Source organism: Branchiostoma floridae, chromosome 10 (genome assembly GCF_000003815.2).
Source record: "Branchiostoma floridae strain S238N-H82 chromosome 10, Bfl_VNyyK, whole genome shotgun sequence".
NCBI lineage: Eukaryota > Metazoa > Chordata > Leptocardii > Amphioxiformes > Branchiostomatidae > Branchiostoma > Branchiostoma floridae.
The window spans coordinates 16,644,693-16,661,532 of NC_049988.1; the positions used below are offsets into that span (position 1 = coordinate 16,644,693).

General features: G+C 42.6%; 1 protein-coding gene across 1 annotated transcript; it reads right to left on the reverse strand.

The window, feature by feature from the left end:
• Positions 1 to 7,378: 7,378 nt before the first annotated feature.
• On the reverse strand, positions 7,379 to 16,609 carry LOC118424969 (kiSS-1 receptor-like). The gene is made up of 3 exons (XM_035833779.1): positions 16,389 to 16,609; positions 7,496 to 7,658; positions 7,379 to 7,414 (listed from the first exon to the last, which is right to left on the reverse strand). The coding sequence occupies exons 1-3, from the start codon at positions 16,592 to 16,594 to the stop codon at positions 7,379 to 7,381; spliced, it is 405 nt and encodes a 134-aa protein (XP_035689672.1). The 5' UTR covers positions 16,595 to 16,609.
• Between the last annotated feature and the right edge of the window lie 231 nt (positions 16,610 to 16,840).

The window sequence follows — 16,840 nt, forward strand, 5'->3', positions numbered from 1 at the left end:
AGTTGAGGTCGCGGGTTAAATTTTTTATCACTTGTCCTATCAGACATCGTAGGGTAACGTACTTTTCGAGTAGAATCCGAAAGGATTTTGGAGCACGCAGACACGCCGTAGAACTTTACATGCAGGCAAACCTTTGCGTGCCAGTACGGGCGACGCGCCTGCCCTGTACAGCCTGAACGTTTTCAGAAATACGTGGCGGACGTGGCCTCCCAAAATAAACGTACGGACAAATTTCACGTATGGCGGGTTGTGCCGTTAGCTTTAGAATACGGGGCTTCTTGATGCTAGATGAGTATGAAAAACATCTGACCATTTGTCACCGGACCAAAGGTCATGCAATCAAGGAAACTCCCGGAATGCTCCCTTGGTTACAATCCATCTGTGTCTGCTCTATGCACATACTCAATATTAGTTTGACATGTCCTATCTCAGTCTCCTAGTCTATAGATCTAAAGAACAATATATAATAATTAAACAAAGATCATCTATTACTAGACATGAAAAATCTTTGCGTTTAAAACAACAGGTATCGTCACTTGGGTCAAAAATATTTAATTCTTAGTATTTAGTCTTTTGCAACAGACCTTAGTCAGCTTCAAGATGTGCCCTATGTGGCAGAGACTGTCATTCTCGAATAGGACTGTTTAGCCATAGTCGACGCTGCAGGGCTGATATCAATTAGGATTTTACCATGGTCAAAATCGACCGAAGGAGGTCATATATGATATTTAGTCTTTACCTGATAACTTTCACGGACAGGCCAACAAGATTTAGACCAAATGCGCCGTATGGCAATATCGGTTGGTATGCCAAAACGTTCTACCAGTAGAAGCATAACTTTTGCTGTCAGGCCCAATATCACCTTTGATTTATGCTCGCCCGTGCGGAAAGACGCAATTTTCGTAGAGTTGATCGATCTGTGGGAGATTAAGCGCCTTCCGGGTGATCAATTACTGGGTTTTAGTTGATGTGATTCATTATAAGGAGTACCACTATTAGAAATTTCCCGGAAAAGAATTAACTAGGAAACACTTAATACACACCAACTAATTTTTCTACTTCTTTTAAGAACTTATGATAGGCACTTCACAGTCGGCATCTACAGGCTTGTTTGTAGATATGCTTTACATCACGCATGTAATCGACCACAAGAGGCTTCAATAACCAATAATAAGAGAGAGATCTCTTGAGTTAACAGATGGCATGGACTTACAACAATAGTCAAAGTTTATTGCACAGCAATGGCAAAGAGCACAATGTAAGGCAAACTTAAGTATGTTGTTCAAGACAACAATCTGTAAAGTAAAATTAATCTAATACTGTGCCTGTAAAAATTAGTTATAACAACTCTTATTACACACTAACATTGCAGGCACGTGGCTGCGGATGATGCTCATTATTTATTACACTATCATGATGGCAGCCTAATTTGAAAAAAAGCATTAATTTTGTTATGCTATTCATGGTGTGCACAGTAACACGGATACAGAAAATCGTTTTCCTTGTTCGAAATCTGTGCTAGGCACAGTTGGTTTCTTTTAAAGCACATGTTAGGATCGATCTGGGTTTTTTTGGCGATTTTAGTCGTTCTAATCAGGCTATCCAATTTGTACATTTTGTTGATGTCTCGCGGAGAAACATCAAATAAGAGTACAACATAGACAGCCCGATAAAAAGTAACGTTAAACGCGTAAAAAAAAAAAAAACCGGAGCCTAACCTCTCTTCGGGCCCGTTTGTATTGATTTTGTACATTACGGAGGTCTGGTGTGGAAATCCTTCTTCTTTCATTACTTTTTTATTTATTTATTTGTTCAGCTGTTTACAAACAGCCAGGGCTGCCCAACTAGCCGTAGGCTATTGTCAAGGGCTAACCCTGTACATGTTCGCACATGTTCGCACACGACGGGTTATACCGCCCCTAACGGGGTGACACACCCGTCCGGGTGAATGATGAGATCACCATGTGGCTGATACGAGACAGCGGTTCGCCAGGCCTCCATCCGGGTGATTTGAAGTGAATCACCAACTCCCGACAGAAGGATTTGCACCAACGCACACCGCACCATCGCACGTGTGGGGGTTCTTTAACGTGCATGTGGTATGGCTCTCCCCATACATTTAACGTCCTATCCGAGGGACGACTCATTTTTCACTTGAGTAAAGTGAGGAAAGTCGTGTAAAGTGCCTTTTCCCAAGGGCACAAGACCGGCAACACGGCAGGCGGATTCGAACCGGCGACCTCTCGATCACGGGCCGAATACACTACCACTGTGCTACGCGGCCCTCAATCATCAAGCAGTTCTGTTTGTAGACCTTTTGGGTTAGCAAGATCTTGTTACGGCTGATCTGAACAGATGTAATAGGCCTAAATTGCCATATTATCAGCAAACCTGTCGTGCGTCATAGTGAGGGAACTTCAAAGAAAATCAAAATGATTGAATTTTGCAAAACAAAATAAGACAGATATTGGTCTTGAATTATATAAAGCACACATAATCACGTTAAGCATGAAGCCTTCCTGTACTTTTTTAGCTGTGTGATCTTTTATCTTACATGAAGGTGTAAATGGAAACTCAGGGTCTAACAGGACACCAAGAGTGGTCCAAAATGTCCATTTACGAAGAGTCTCTTCATGTATTTCATACTGATGTAATGCACCACAATTGCCATATTATCAGCAAAACTGACGTGCGTTATAGTGAGGGTACTTCAAAGAAAATCGACATGATCAAATTTGGTCAAATAAATAAGCTTGATATTGATCTTGAATGATATAAATCATACATTGCACGTTAAGCCTTAAGCTTCCTGTTTCCTGTGTTTTTATATCTTAGACAAGATGCGTGCGTCACAGAGCTTATCATTTCCTCAGGCCAATGAAAACTGTTGTCAGTGTATGGTTTAGAGTGCATAACTTTTCACGGAAAGGACGTACAATGAATACATTTGAACCTGTTGAAGAGCTATAACAGCTCCCACACACGTGTTTTGCAGGTAAATGACTTAAATGACTTGCAGGTAAATGACAACTTGAATAAAGAAAGAAAGAAACTTTTTAAGGTAAATGACGGGTGGATTTCCTGATTCAGTACCTACTTATACTGAAAAGCTAATCTAAAGAATGTATTTTTGTTATTTTTTGTGTGTACATTTATGATGCTGAAGATAATGCTGATGATGATAATGATGATGAAGAAGGAGAAGATGGTGATGATGATGATGGCGTAAATGAAACCTCAGTGTCTAAGGTGACACCAAGAGTGCTCCATAATTTCCATTTCCAGGAGTCTCTCGATGTATTTCATAATGACCACTTCGGCATACTTCCTGGAAAAGGCTGAAAACTAAAATCATTTTGCTTGTTGGAACTTTGTTCTAGACGCACTTTGCATGTTTACATGTTCTTTTGTAGTTTGCAATTTGATTTACGTCTGGTCTAAACAACGCTCTTCTTCTGTCAGTTTTAATCATGAACCAGCCTTAAGTTGCTTTGAGGACTTCTTTATTAAACGATGCTTGTTACGCCTCAGTTATATTGACGTAACATGCCATATCAACAGAACAGCTGTCGTGCGTAATACATAAGATTCGATCAAAATCTTCATACATAAGAAAATGGGCCAGCTACGGCATCTTTGAAGAATCAAAGGACGTGCTATGATGTAAGCTGTATGGATTTTGATCTAGCCAACAGTACCATACCCTGCATGTTCAGCTTCAGGCCATTATGTGTGATCGTAGATAAGATAAAAGTATGGTCGCTATGGATTTCAAGTCAACATGTTTTCAGCATAATCTTTGTGGTTTGGAGCACATGGAAAATTAGTTGTCACATGCATGTAAGCCTTGTGCTTCAAGTGAACATGTTTTCAGCATAATCTTTGTGATTTGGAGCACATGGAAAATTAGTTATCATATAACCCTTGTATGGCTGAGTATCTAATCAGATAGTAAAAACTTGACATATTTTGAGCTGCTGCTGTTGATCTACATCCCCAATCGATGCGCTTTGCGGTGAGAAAGTGAGATATGTCCTACATCCATAAACACAACGGATGTGCAACCCTTATATTTCAGGACTAGGATTTTAACTTGAAAGTCCATCTGTGTTGGTGGAAGTCATTATTGAACTAGTTTAACTGTAATATCCAACACAAAAATTGTACTCACTGACAAAGACTGGTGGTGTTCCAATTTTTGTGTTGGATATTACAGTTAAACTAGTCCAATAAGGCCGAGGATTTTAAGAGTCTTCAGGAGCTTCAAGGGTGCTCCATTTAACAGAATCAGAGCTATTCTTCTGAGTTGCTCGCATGGCGCCAATCTAACGCTAGACATTACACAAGATCTTTACGGGCACAATTTGTAACCCGCTATATATATATGCGCTTACTTGTATTTCGTATTGGAGCGATTATCAGCAATGGTAAGACGTAGAATAAATGTAAAAGAGATGGCAATTGATGATCAGACTTTGAAAGCGTCACATAGAGCGCCGGATTTCCTTTTCACATCTGACAGCCGATTTTAAAAGGGGGAATCTGGTGTGCTTCTCTTCTTATTCAAATTCTAAAAAAAATCATGTCGGTGGTACTTAGCTGAAAGAGAAGAGATTGTTATCCGTCTAAATGATTAATGATGCATCATTACGCTCGTATATAGCGATATCTCCATTCTAAACATCCTATATGACTTAACGACTTTAACTGAACGACTGATTGGACCGTTTAGGGTCCGAGCAGACCTTGTTTTGCTCATTCCAATGATCTTTTTGGTAATTTATTAGTTGTGGTGTACCACACTCTGTGTGTTTTGTCATTGTTAAACCTTCTTGACCACTTAGATTTCATGACGAAGGCAACTTTTTCATGCCCAAACTTCTTTTTTTATTCCCAGACTCGCATTAGTTTCGGCGTGCTTAGACGGTGTCGACCATATACTCAAACTGACATGGTCTAGCGGAAGAAGGTTTTAGTCGCAAATAGTCCACCACAATAAAATAGCACAGCTATAAAGGGCATCATACTGCGTCCTTACGCAAACATTCTATCCGTTAAGCCCAAACACACGCAAAAGTGGCCGGCTCGAAAGGGTAGTCCGATCATTGTAAACAAGAACCAGTGGTGTCCCTGTATGGGGCCTTGAATAAAATGGTTAATAATCCTTTCTGTGGACCAGTAAAGTGGCGTTTAAATCCGAGTTAAGCCCTCTGTAACCCGGTCTGAACACCGTGGTGAGGCCACACCGACTGAATCGTATGGATCACATCCTCTGGAGACCCAAAAACTAATGCGCGCGGGCAAAAAAAGAAAAATCAAGCAAAAATATAATGAAAATTTTATTCTTTCCCAGGCTTGGTTTGTCTTATGTTCACCTCCAGTAACACTGTAAGAGACAATCGTCGCCATTTTGATAACGTATTGCCATTCTTGTTTATTATCTACTTATCTATTTATTTATTTCTGTCATTTTTACACAGGGTAGTCCACTCAGTGGTTTACGCTGCTTTGCAGTAGAGCCCTGCGTTTTATAAATTGAATTAAAACATATATGGAGAGGGAACAAGGCCTAGGGCGCTGTCCTGACCATGACACCTCCCCCCATGAAATTCTGATTGATATGGGGTAATATGTGGCCACATTTTTTGGAACAGGTCAAAATCAATGCGCACGTGGATGCCATCCCAAAATTCGGACTTAAAGGGGGACTCTCACTGCACTTGGGGCACCGGTGCGGCACTGCAGGGTTCGTTCACTGTGACGCTATTTTGATAGAATGATAATTCATATATTGCGTACTACTTAAAATTAAAAGTATGTTTTAGAAGACAAATAAATTCACAGAACGGAAGGAAATTCGTTCTTTATCTCTGAAATTCGTTGTCATCTACGAACCCCGCAGTGCCGTACCGGTGCCCCAAGTGCAGTGAGATACTACCTTCAGTGATAGTCGCTGTCCTTTAGAAGGGAAGTTGCACATTTACATGTAAGCCGTCGGTTTCGTATGCCTGGGTATAGAAAAGGCGTGGGTGTCAGTTAGACAGCAGCCACAATTCTCAAAATTTGATAATCAAACTGCTTCTACGAAGCTAGTCTCCTTTTCTCACCTATTACCTACTGTCTGTGACGGTGTTTCCGTTCTGCGCAAATTGCAAGGTAAGTTTTGGTAAGGTGATCTAAATGACCTCAGTATATGGGAACTTTTCAAAGGTGTAGGGCTGAAAGTACTGTAATTTCGCAGTAATACCTGTAATTGTATAAAATGACATGCAATTTTCATGCAATCCCAAGTACTTTATAAACATATAGGAAGTGTCGTATGGTGTTTTTATTTTCTATTCTTAGCTATTCAGCATATCACGCATGGTGCCTGAATAATAACAGTCACTCAGCAGTGAGAACACGTTGGTTTTGTCCGCCAGATCTGCATGCTATTACACAATGCCGCCCGAGAAGGAAAGACGTATGGAAATACTAGCTTATGGAGTCGAACATATTGTGGAATAGGTTCCGTCATCACTGAATGCAGTGGGATTCGAAGTACTTTGGCAGCAGCTAAGAGTGATGTATACTTATTTTATACGGTAAAGTTCTTGTAAACACAACCAGGATAGTACTTATATCCAACTTTCGCTGTCTGTCATACACCATCGTCACCGTGAGAGGGTTAGAATGAACTCGCTGGATAAAGGAGGCTGTGTACGAGTAGATCAGGAAGTCTGCTCCGGTCACGAACAGAGACTAGAAAGGTAATATTTGCAAGCAAATACAGAATGTTACCTTCACATGTTGTAGTCTAACACTGGCAACTGTTCTGTTCATTCTTATTTGAACACATTTCTAAATGTAGTGACCCGAGCCCCTCTAGATCTGACATTTGCTACATTATGTAACCGAACACAACATGGTGCCTGCTACTTTACCGGTTACCATAGTGACAGCCGTCTGGTCCAGGTCGTTGACCTTATTTGTGCGGAAAAGAAGAGGAAACACAGCAAAAACAATATGTTCCCTTCCGTGAAGGTAACATAATAAGAGTGGGGGGGTGTGTACAAACTGAGCCACGTTTAAGGCGGTATTCTTGTTGCTGCAGCGCCGCCTACATCGGCTATACGTATACATATTAGTGTAAGCGGATCCAGTCATTTCTAAGCCAGATGATAGTGTCTGACTGACATCGGAACGGTGGAAGTGAGTACTACCCTGGTGGTGTAGAGTGGCATGAGGTGAGTGGCAATTTGGCGTCAGAGAAAAAGTCCAAAGGTTAAGACGTATATGTAGCAACTTTTTACTTAAAAAAGAAAGTGTGTTTACTCGAGTTTGAACTCGAGCCAAAAAGACTAAAACCTACATCCATTAGCACCTACGACAAGAAACATCACGCTGTGGAAGCTTTTGGAATAAACGGAGTGTGCTAATTTACAGGAAAAAGGCGACAATTTATAACAGTTACATTTTATGAGATGGAGACAGAAATTGGCCGCGGCATACGTACCTGCATGAAGTAGAAGACGAACTTGCAGAGGAACTCTCCGTACTCCCAGGAAGGGGTCGCCATCTTGGCGGCTGAGAACGGCACGCAGCAGATGAGGAAGGCCAGGTCCGTCACGGCCAGGTTCACGATGTAGTAGTTGGTGACGGTCCTGAGTTCGGCAAACCTGGGGAACATCATTCTCGTCACTTTTGTTTCTATTTAGTTTTGGACAGACGAGGACAATGTGACACTGCACTCAAGTTTTGTAACTTATATCAACATTGCCACGTACACAGTACAGACAGAAGGTAAAGGTCTTTTATACCTAACCGACCGAAGTCAGGTACGCATGTTCACACCTGGGTGAAGTGAGGAAGGTCGTGTAGAAATACAGTAAAATGCCTTTCCCAAAGGGCACAACGTCGGGGGCACGGCGGGGATTGAACTCAGGACCTCTATAGTCCGAGTCGAACACTCTACAAGTTTCGCCACGCCCGACGCCACGTCACTTGAAAGACAATGAGGGCTTAAACATCCGATCCACCCTCAAGTCAAATATATCTTTGAGCATAAAGCAGTCTTCCAGCCCACCTGTCTAAGGCATAGATCCCAGTTGGTAACAAGGGCCCTGCTAGTTAGTGATGACGCTAATAATCAATAAAGTTTTTTGCAAATTCTTGCCCGTGGCCGGGCTAATTGCTGGTAACATGAGAGATTCAGACAAAGTAAAAAACAATATTAAAGGTGTCCACTCTAGTCTAAAATTAGTAAAAGCTAAGTCTAGGTCCTGGGTTATTGGGTTCGACTCCTTTTTCGAAGACAGTGGAAGACGAAAGATCCCTTTCTATTGTGTGTGGGTTTTGTGAAGTTAGAAGGACTCAGTTTTTTCACACGTCTGAGGTTTGGTGTACATACATTTAATTAGCCGGGCTTTCTTTCTGAACTTTCGGGTGTGACCCCTCCGTGGCCCCGTGGGACATCTTGCGGCTCCTGGGCTATTATTTGGGCCCGGCAGGGCACCGACTACACACGATATTCAGGAGTTAGTGGTTCAACCAGTTTTTCTAGTTAGCTATACATTAAGGGTGGGTACCGGTACATCAAGTCCAGGTCCAGGTCCGGTTCAGGTCCAGAGGATCTAGTTAGCTATACTTGTATTGAATTGTTCTAATTCTGCCAGTTCATTATAGTTACGGGTCATGGATATCACTCTAAACGTCCAGAAGTAATTCTCCGTCTTTTATCCCATTGTAGAGATTGAATTGTATTTGAAAATCAGTAGTACATGGCTAAACGTTCTTCCAACATAATGGTATACACGGATCAATTTCTGAACGACCACTGTCGCCTTCTTCAGGATCAATACTGACCAATCACTTCCGAATGCAAGGGGTATTGGATAGGCTTATTGGTAATGAAAGATTCAAGCTTCACTTTATCTATAGTAAACAGAAAGAATTAGTTCGATAGCAGATTTTTATGAGTTGTAAACACGTGATTTGCATTGGCAATATATTTGTCTTAATCGTTTGTGTGGTCTGTATTGTCAACAGTGCAATTCAGCATATCCAATTTGCTGCTAGACTGTGATGTTTCAATGTTCACATTTAAACCAATCATATATACTTATACCGCTGTTACGTGTCCATGCCGTGATTCATGGTAAAATGGTAGACGCCTATGGGATCAATTCATGCATCTATGGCATTGGGTTCAGAATATCAAGGTTTCAAGCGACCTTTGCTCGAGTTTGGAAGGGATTCCATTGGCACCTTGACACACGCTGTTGGCATCGACTCCAGGTGTTACCAACGACTTGCCATTTTAATGGCTCTGAATTGCAGCTTTTATGTCATCCTTGTTTCTGAAATGTTAAAAAAATAGAACGACTCTCTTTGCGTAATGTTTTATATATGGAAGAATAACAGGAAACGTGCCCTTAAAGACGGCAACGAAATATCATTCACATTAAAGGAGGATCTTTGAACAAAATTCGATACGAGCTTTGCGCCTTTATAAAGCTGGCATAAGCTCACTTTATGGTACCAGATCAAAAGCGTAGGTTGCCATAATGTATATATAGGAGCCTGACATTCATAGAAAAGATAGATATGAGGAGATTGTACTTTTGTTGAATGGCTTGAAAGGATCTGTACCTATTTTATATCTAATATATATATTAGAGAGAGAGAGAGAGAGTTTTGCAGACCTAAAAACAACTAAAAAATGGTTATTCTGGAAAAAGGGAGGTTCAGACATTAAAATACAAAGACAATGAGAACAAAGATTGCTCCATCGTACAAAGATCCTTTTCATCTTCAGCAAGATTTACTGATATCCTAGGAGGATTTTGAATCTTACACACCGTAGACTGATCTTCAAAGAAAAATAACACTACAGAAAGAAACGCACTGAGCGGCCGCAAACGGCAACAATGAAAAGTGGTGCAGGTGTGGTAATAGAGCACAAACAGCGCAGATTGCCAGCTGTGGCCAGTTCTCGCCATCCAAGACCTCGCACTTCGCCCACGCTGTTTTGATTACATAAAGGATAGCCACTGAGAACCTAAAACTGATGAGAGCTTGCAATTGCGAATATTCGAATACCCCCATAAATTCGAAGTGGAAAGGAAGGTTGAACACTAAACACAGAAAGTATGGTCGACCGAACAAGATTCTTCATTTCTGTTCTGTCATATCTTTTTCTTTGACCTTGCAATTGAAACTATGATTAGTATTCTATTGTACTACATACAAAATGCTTTCTGATATGTTTTTTTTAATCAACGGCATGAATTTTCTCATTGTACAGCCTCTATGTCTAATTAACAGCATGGTGTATTGAAAAAAAATTCTGTAAGGTGGTGGTCCCAAGTTGCTGCGTGCGTAGATGGCATCCACGCCTAGTTCCTACCACCTTCAGGGTAAAGTCTTAAAGTCTTTAGGTTAGGACTTAGGTAGGTGTGCAGGTGTCTGGTTGAGCTAGAAATGTATGATCATGCTCTATGCTTTGCCTCCCAAATCTTGATGAATTTGCCAGCTTAAAATGTAAATCTGAATAGTTCAATGTCCGCATCCTCGGTCTAACAAAGCAACGGCTATGGCTTAGGTCACAATTTGAAAAAGGGGCCCTGCCGGGCAGTTCACGGGCTGTTTTTTGGCACTTTCGGGCGTGACCCCTGCGTTGCCATGTGGGACACCTCGCGGCTGCCGGGGCATTTTGAGGCCCGGACGGGACCCTGGTTCAATTTAAGTCTGACTTAAAATGAACCAGGGACCCGCTCGTACAACCACCCCGCGACCTAATCGTGACAACACCGAGAGGGACCCCTCCGGTTGCCGTCAGTCTGTCGGAATAAATTCGTTACGTCAAAGACCAGGTTTACAGAATAAAAGTGTGTAATTCGTAACACCGGGTCAAATATGTGACGTCACAGATCACGTGAAAGGACAAAAGCCGTGAACTTACACGTATCGCAGTGCAGTTCTTACAAGGGGAAACAGCCCTTAGCCCACTAGGCAGGCGGAAGAATTCAGCAACAGAAACTTCTGCATACAAGAGCAACAGAGGGGGATAGGACAACACACCACACAACAGACCACACAATAGCCTGCATCACTGAGAAACAGGACGAACAGATAGCCTCCTTCATAGAAAGCTACTATGCTTTTTACGATATTACAACCTCAGACTACAGAAACAAGCTGAAGAAAGATGTTTGGCTGAAGAAGGACGTTTCCTCTGCAATTGACCTACGGAACGCCAAACTTGCAGTCATTCGGACCCATAAGACTTTTTTTTTAGTTTTACAAATATAGAAATATAGGCCTCAACAGTTTGGCAAGTCATCCGCCGACATTAAAAATTCCAATAACATGTTCATTTAGTTTAGAAACGTAACAGTGCCGCACGTCAGTGCGAGTGCGAGGAAAAGTTGGCGAAAACAACCGTGCCGCAGTGAACGGACCCCGACGTACCGCACCAGTACTCCAAGTTCAGTGATGTACTACCTTAATTGAATGCAGGCAATGCTTGTTTTTATACCCCTTAAATATGACGAGTGCCCACCAGGAGCCTGCCTGGTTCCCTGCCGTTGTTCGCAGGGCATGCGGCAGGGACCCTATAACTGCCCCACCGGGTTGTGAGGGACAAACGTTACCCTGTCGGACCCCGCAGAGGTGACTACAGGACACCGTCAGAACATCTGACGGGTGTCTGCCGGAGACGAACCTAGGAAGGTGGAAATTTTTTAAAGAAAAATGACGGGGTGCCCGCCGGAACACTCCGGGACCCCCATGGGGCAGCGCGAAGGCAACGTTTGATTGTGACCACGACAGCCGGTAAACAGCCGGTGTCCGCCCGACTTCAGAGCCCGGCCGGGGCTACATCCCTGACGGGCACCGGGCCAATTGTGACCCTAGCCTATGGCAGAATCACATCCCTGATGGGATCTTGAAAAAATTGTATCTGCTTTTAGTGTTTTTGGAATCGGAACATTAGGAACCGGTGCAATGGTCGAATGGGTAGAGTTCTCGCCTTACAGACGGTAGGTCGTGAGTTCGATCCCCGGCCGAGTCATACCAAAGACTTAAGAAATTGTAAAAGCTCCCTTTTCTGCTCAGCAATCAGCATTCGGGAAATAGTGTGGAAGTTGAACACACACCACTACCAATGGACTAGCCTCCTGTTGTAGTGATTGCGCAAAGATGTGTGGCCCAGAGCTACTGAAACGGAGATGGGCGCCGCCATATGCACCATCAGACGTGGAAAGGACTTCTTAACTTCGAAGCGTCTTCAAACTTCCAAGTCATCGGATTTCTCCTGTAACATCTTTGTCCTCGGACCTGGCGTGCATCAGGTATGAGTTGGTTTGACGCCAACAAGAGATGAATTACATTGATTGACTTGAGTGATTCATAGTTTGGGTAGCCGTGGGAGTTAACGCTGAATGATCCTGAGCTTTGATCAATCACGTAAAGCCATGGTAAGTAAATTTCGTGGACGGCAGCCTTTGTAGGCCGCAAAAATGATACAACAGGACTATAAAAAAGATTGGTAACAAACAAAAAGAAACAAGATGGCCACTGCTTTGAAAGCAGACCATATAGACGTTAACGATGTAAGGAGAATTAAAGCAACAAAACATGCGGTGTCGCCTACCTGTAGCAAAGATCTGGAAATGGCGTGGAAAAAGTGACATTAGTGTGGTAGATTGGTGCCACCTACCAAGTTCGCAACTTTATTCATGGCTTCCACATTGGTGCAACTATCCAACTAGTTTCACTTACGACTACAGTCATAGACAGTTACCTCGCTTCTACAAGTAAAATCACTAGGTTACCACGCAGCCTTTTTTGACACGTTCTCGTCATTTAGTTCTCGGGTGGACAAATTTTCTTTTTGAAATCAAGTACAAATAATTGAGCGCGCTGATGCCATCCATAAAATGTACTTGCAGTGGCGCCGATAATTTATTGAGGTCTGTAAGTAGCATATCTTTAAGCCCATTCTACGGATACACAACGTTGCACTAAGTGTTTTATACCCCCTTTCCACTAGGACGGCGCTCTCGTCGCGCTCTCTGTGACCTACAATTTGACAGATCGCTCAACGAATTATTAAGAAAAAATCGAACCTTTTTTGGCTTTGTGTGTTTTGTTGTCTTTTCAGTTTCGCCTTTACCTTTTGTATGATATACCCGTATGAAATCTAAGGCTACACACATTCGTTTTAGGTCGCAATGAGAGCGTAGCGCGATCGTCATCTAGTGGAAAGGGGGCCTTTAGCACCAGAAGAAAGTCTTGAATACTGCAATGCCACTGTTAGTATGATATCAAGAAAATCAAATGTTTTACAGATATTACTAAATTCAACTCAATTTATAAAACTTTAAGAAAACTCCCACTCATGTTATGATACTTCCAAACGTTTAGAAAATGATTTGGATATTCTGTAACATTTCTGTAATACTGGTTCACACAGATGCCTTGCTTAGATGACATTTCATCTTTCCATCTCCGGAATGCTTGAAATAAGATCCAATCGAAGGCAGCAACGTGGGAAGGTTGTAAAGTGACTAAGATACTGAACACGACAGTGACTGAGCATCTGGAAAAGCGAATGTCAGCGAAAATGATCGAGCTGTCGGGTACTTTTTACGTCTTACGCAGCCATCCTTTGTGTATTTAGGATGATGTATTGGAGATAAGGAACTGTAATGCTTACCTTCTAAGCTGTGTATGTAATTGATACGTATTGGCGACAGAGTAGTTTTCAAGGCAAATGCACTGTGACATGTTTCTCTGTTAAGCTACGTGGCTACGAGAGGGGGCATTGGTGACAGAGAAGTTTTGAAGGAGAATGATATAGCGCTCACTCACTGTGACATGTTTCCCTGTTAAGTTACGTAGCTAACATAGGGAGTATTGGTGACAGAGAAGTTTTGAAGGAGAATGATATAGCGCTCACTCACTGTGACATGTTTCCCTGTTAAGTTACGTAGCTAACATAGGGAGTATTGGTGACAGAGAAGTTTTGAAGGAGGATGATATAGCGCTCACTCACTGTGACATGTTTCCCTGTTAAGATACGTAGCTAACATAGGGAGTATTGGTGACAGAGAAGTTTTGAAGGAGAATGATATAGCGCTCACTCACTGTGACATGTTTCCCTGTTAAGTTACGTAGCTAACATAGGGAGTATTGGTGACAGAGAAGTTTTGAAGGAGGATGATATAGCGCTCACTCACTGTGACATGTTTCCCTGTTAAGTTACGTAGCTAACATAGGGAGTATTGGTGACAGAGAAGTTTTGAAGGAGAATGATATAGCGCTCACTCACTGTGACATGTTTCCCTGTTAAGTTACGTAGCTAACATAGGGAGTATTGGTGACAGAGAAGTTTTGAAGGAGAATGATATAGCGCTCACTCACTGTGACATGTTTCCCTGTTAAGATACGTAGCTAAAATAGTCAGTATTGGTGACAGAGAAGTTTTGAAGGAGAATGATATAGCGCTCACTCACTGTGACATGTTTCCCTGTTAAGTTACGTAGCTAACATAGGGAGTATTGGTGACAGAGAAGTTTTGAAGGAGGATGATATAGCGCTCACTCACTGTGACATGTTTCCCTGTTAAGTTACGTAGCTAACATAGGGAGTATTGGTGACAGAGAAGTTTTGAAGGAGAATGATAAAGCGCTCACTCACTGTGACATGTTTCCCTGTTAAGATACGTAGCTAGAGCATGGGTTATTGGCGGCAGAAAAGTTTTAAATGAGAATACCAATATCGTACACTCACTTTGACATACACTAACAGTTCCGCACATTCCACAGGTACGAATGAACGGAAATCGTTACAAGAAGCGATCCGTGAACGAGGAACATTTGTCTAACGGTTTATACGTCGAGTGGTACATCGAAAAGGGGACTATAAGTACAACAATAGTGTACTTTATCTTACATTGCCGTATGAATGAGGCATCATCAGGGGATGTGCTTGCACACCGTCGGCTTATACCGACACGTACGGGGTGACATATCCTTTCGCTGGCTAATTACAAGACGGGGATGCGTCCGGGTGAATGACGAAAATCACCATATTTTACGGCTGATACGAGACAGAGTTTCCGGAGGATTTGTTGTCATCAACTACCGACAGAATGATTTGGACAATCGTACACCAGGACAATCGCATGCCCCTATTGTTTTCCGAAAGGTGTGGTGGCTTTTTGTCAGTAACGCGCTCTCCTAAAAAAACGGACCTCCATCTAACGTCCTATCCGTTGTACGTCTCTAACCGAATCTAGTCACTCATTTCCATGTGAGTAAAAGGGCAATATAGTGCATTGAAGGGCGCTGCTATGTTTCAAAAGACAGTCAATGACACTACATTCAAGTTAGCAACATATTTAAACAGTGCCACACACAAAAGACGAACAGAAGGTATATGTACTCCTAAATCCTTTTATCAGTTATCCTGGTGCAGCATTATCAAGAAGGCGGTCCTCCGTCTAACACCGTCTTTCATTTCCTCACTCTAAAGATACATATTCTTATACCTGGATGGAGCGAACAAAGTGCCTTCTCCAAGAGCACAAATCGCGTGACGGACTCTGAACCGAAAATTTATGAGTTCTAGGCCAGGCCAAGTACCCTGTAGCTAAAACACACTCTAGTAAAAGGAGAGAAAAAAGACCAAAAAACCTACATAATCCTTCACCAAGATGGAGCAAAGAAAGTGCCTTCTCCAAGAGCACATGTACAAATCGGTAGCGTGGCGGACTTTGAACCGAGGATCTATGAGTTCTCGGCCAGGCCAAGTACCCTGCAGTATCGATATCAAGAAGACGGTTCTCCTTCTCCTTCTAACACCGTCTTTTATCTCAGTCAGATACACGTTCTTACACCTAGATAGAACGAAGAAAGTGCCCTCTCCAAGAGCACAAATCGGTAGCGTGACGGACTTTGAACCGAAAATCTATGGGTTCTAGGCGGGCCAAGTACCGTACAGTTACACCACACTCTAGTAAAAGGAGAGAAAAAAGACAACGAAAACCTACATATTTTTACACCTAGATGGAGCGAAGAAAGTATCTTCTCCAAAAGCACAAATCGGTAGCGTGACGGACTTTGAACCGAAAATCTATGATTTCTAGGCCAGGCCAAATATTTTCATATAATTTACACATGTATGAAGTACAATGTCTAAAATGCACAATTCAACATCTTCTTCTGTGAAGAAGTAGCTGCGATGTATTTTACTGTTCCCCGACTGAATCAATAAACCAATCTTATCTTAAGTACCCTGCAGTTAAAACACACTGTAGTAAAAGGAGAGAAAAAAAAAAAAACGAAAACTTACCGGTAAACCATGAAGAGGAAAGGAGAAAAAAGACCAAAAAGAAAACCTACCGGTAAACCATGAAGATCACAAAAGCATTCCCAGCCGCGCCGACGAGGCAGATGACTGCAAAGATAGCCGGGACGATGTCGGCTTCTGGCCCCAGGGACGGCTCGCCCCCCGGGTCCGTCGCGTTCGGAGTCTCGGTGGAGGAGAACCATCCGCCCGTATACGTAGTGGCGAAGTCGCCGGTGGGGTAAGGTGTGACGGCATCCATGATGCTGCTGACTTGACGCCCTGGAGTCGTAATAACGAAGATTTAGGGGGCGCGCCAGTTTTATTCTGTAGACGCGTCTGCGCAGCAGGGCTTTGCGTGATTATTAGGCGGCCATTGACCTCGCCGACAGAGCAGCTGTTGGTGGACTATACCACACTACTTTCAGTAAGGGGTATTGGCCTAGCCTCCGCCAGGCCTTCCTACGGGGGTACGGGGATCGTAGAATTCGACAAACAAATTGGGAAA

What these genes read in the sequence shown, in the direction of transcription:
- LOC118424969 (XM_035833779.1), bottom strand. Translation starts at nt 16,594, where the DNA reads ATGGATGCCGTCACACCTTACCCCACCGGCGACTTCGCCACTACGTAT. An exon ending in GTGATCTTCATGGTTTACCG is followed by an intron (nt 7,659 to 16,388) that starts GTAGGTTTTCTT and finishes GATGTTCCCCAG; the next exon opens with GTTTGCCGAACTCAGGACCG. An exon ending in TCGTCTTCTACTTCATGCAG is followed by an intron (nt 7,415 to 7,495) that starts GTACGTATGCCG and finishes CCTGTAAATTAG; the next exon opens with CACACTCCGTTTATTCCAAA.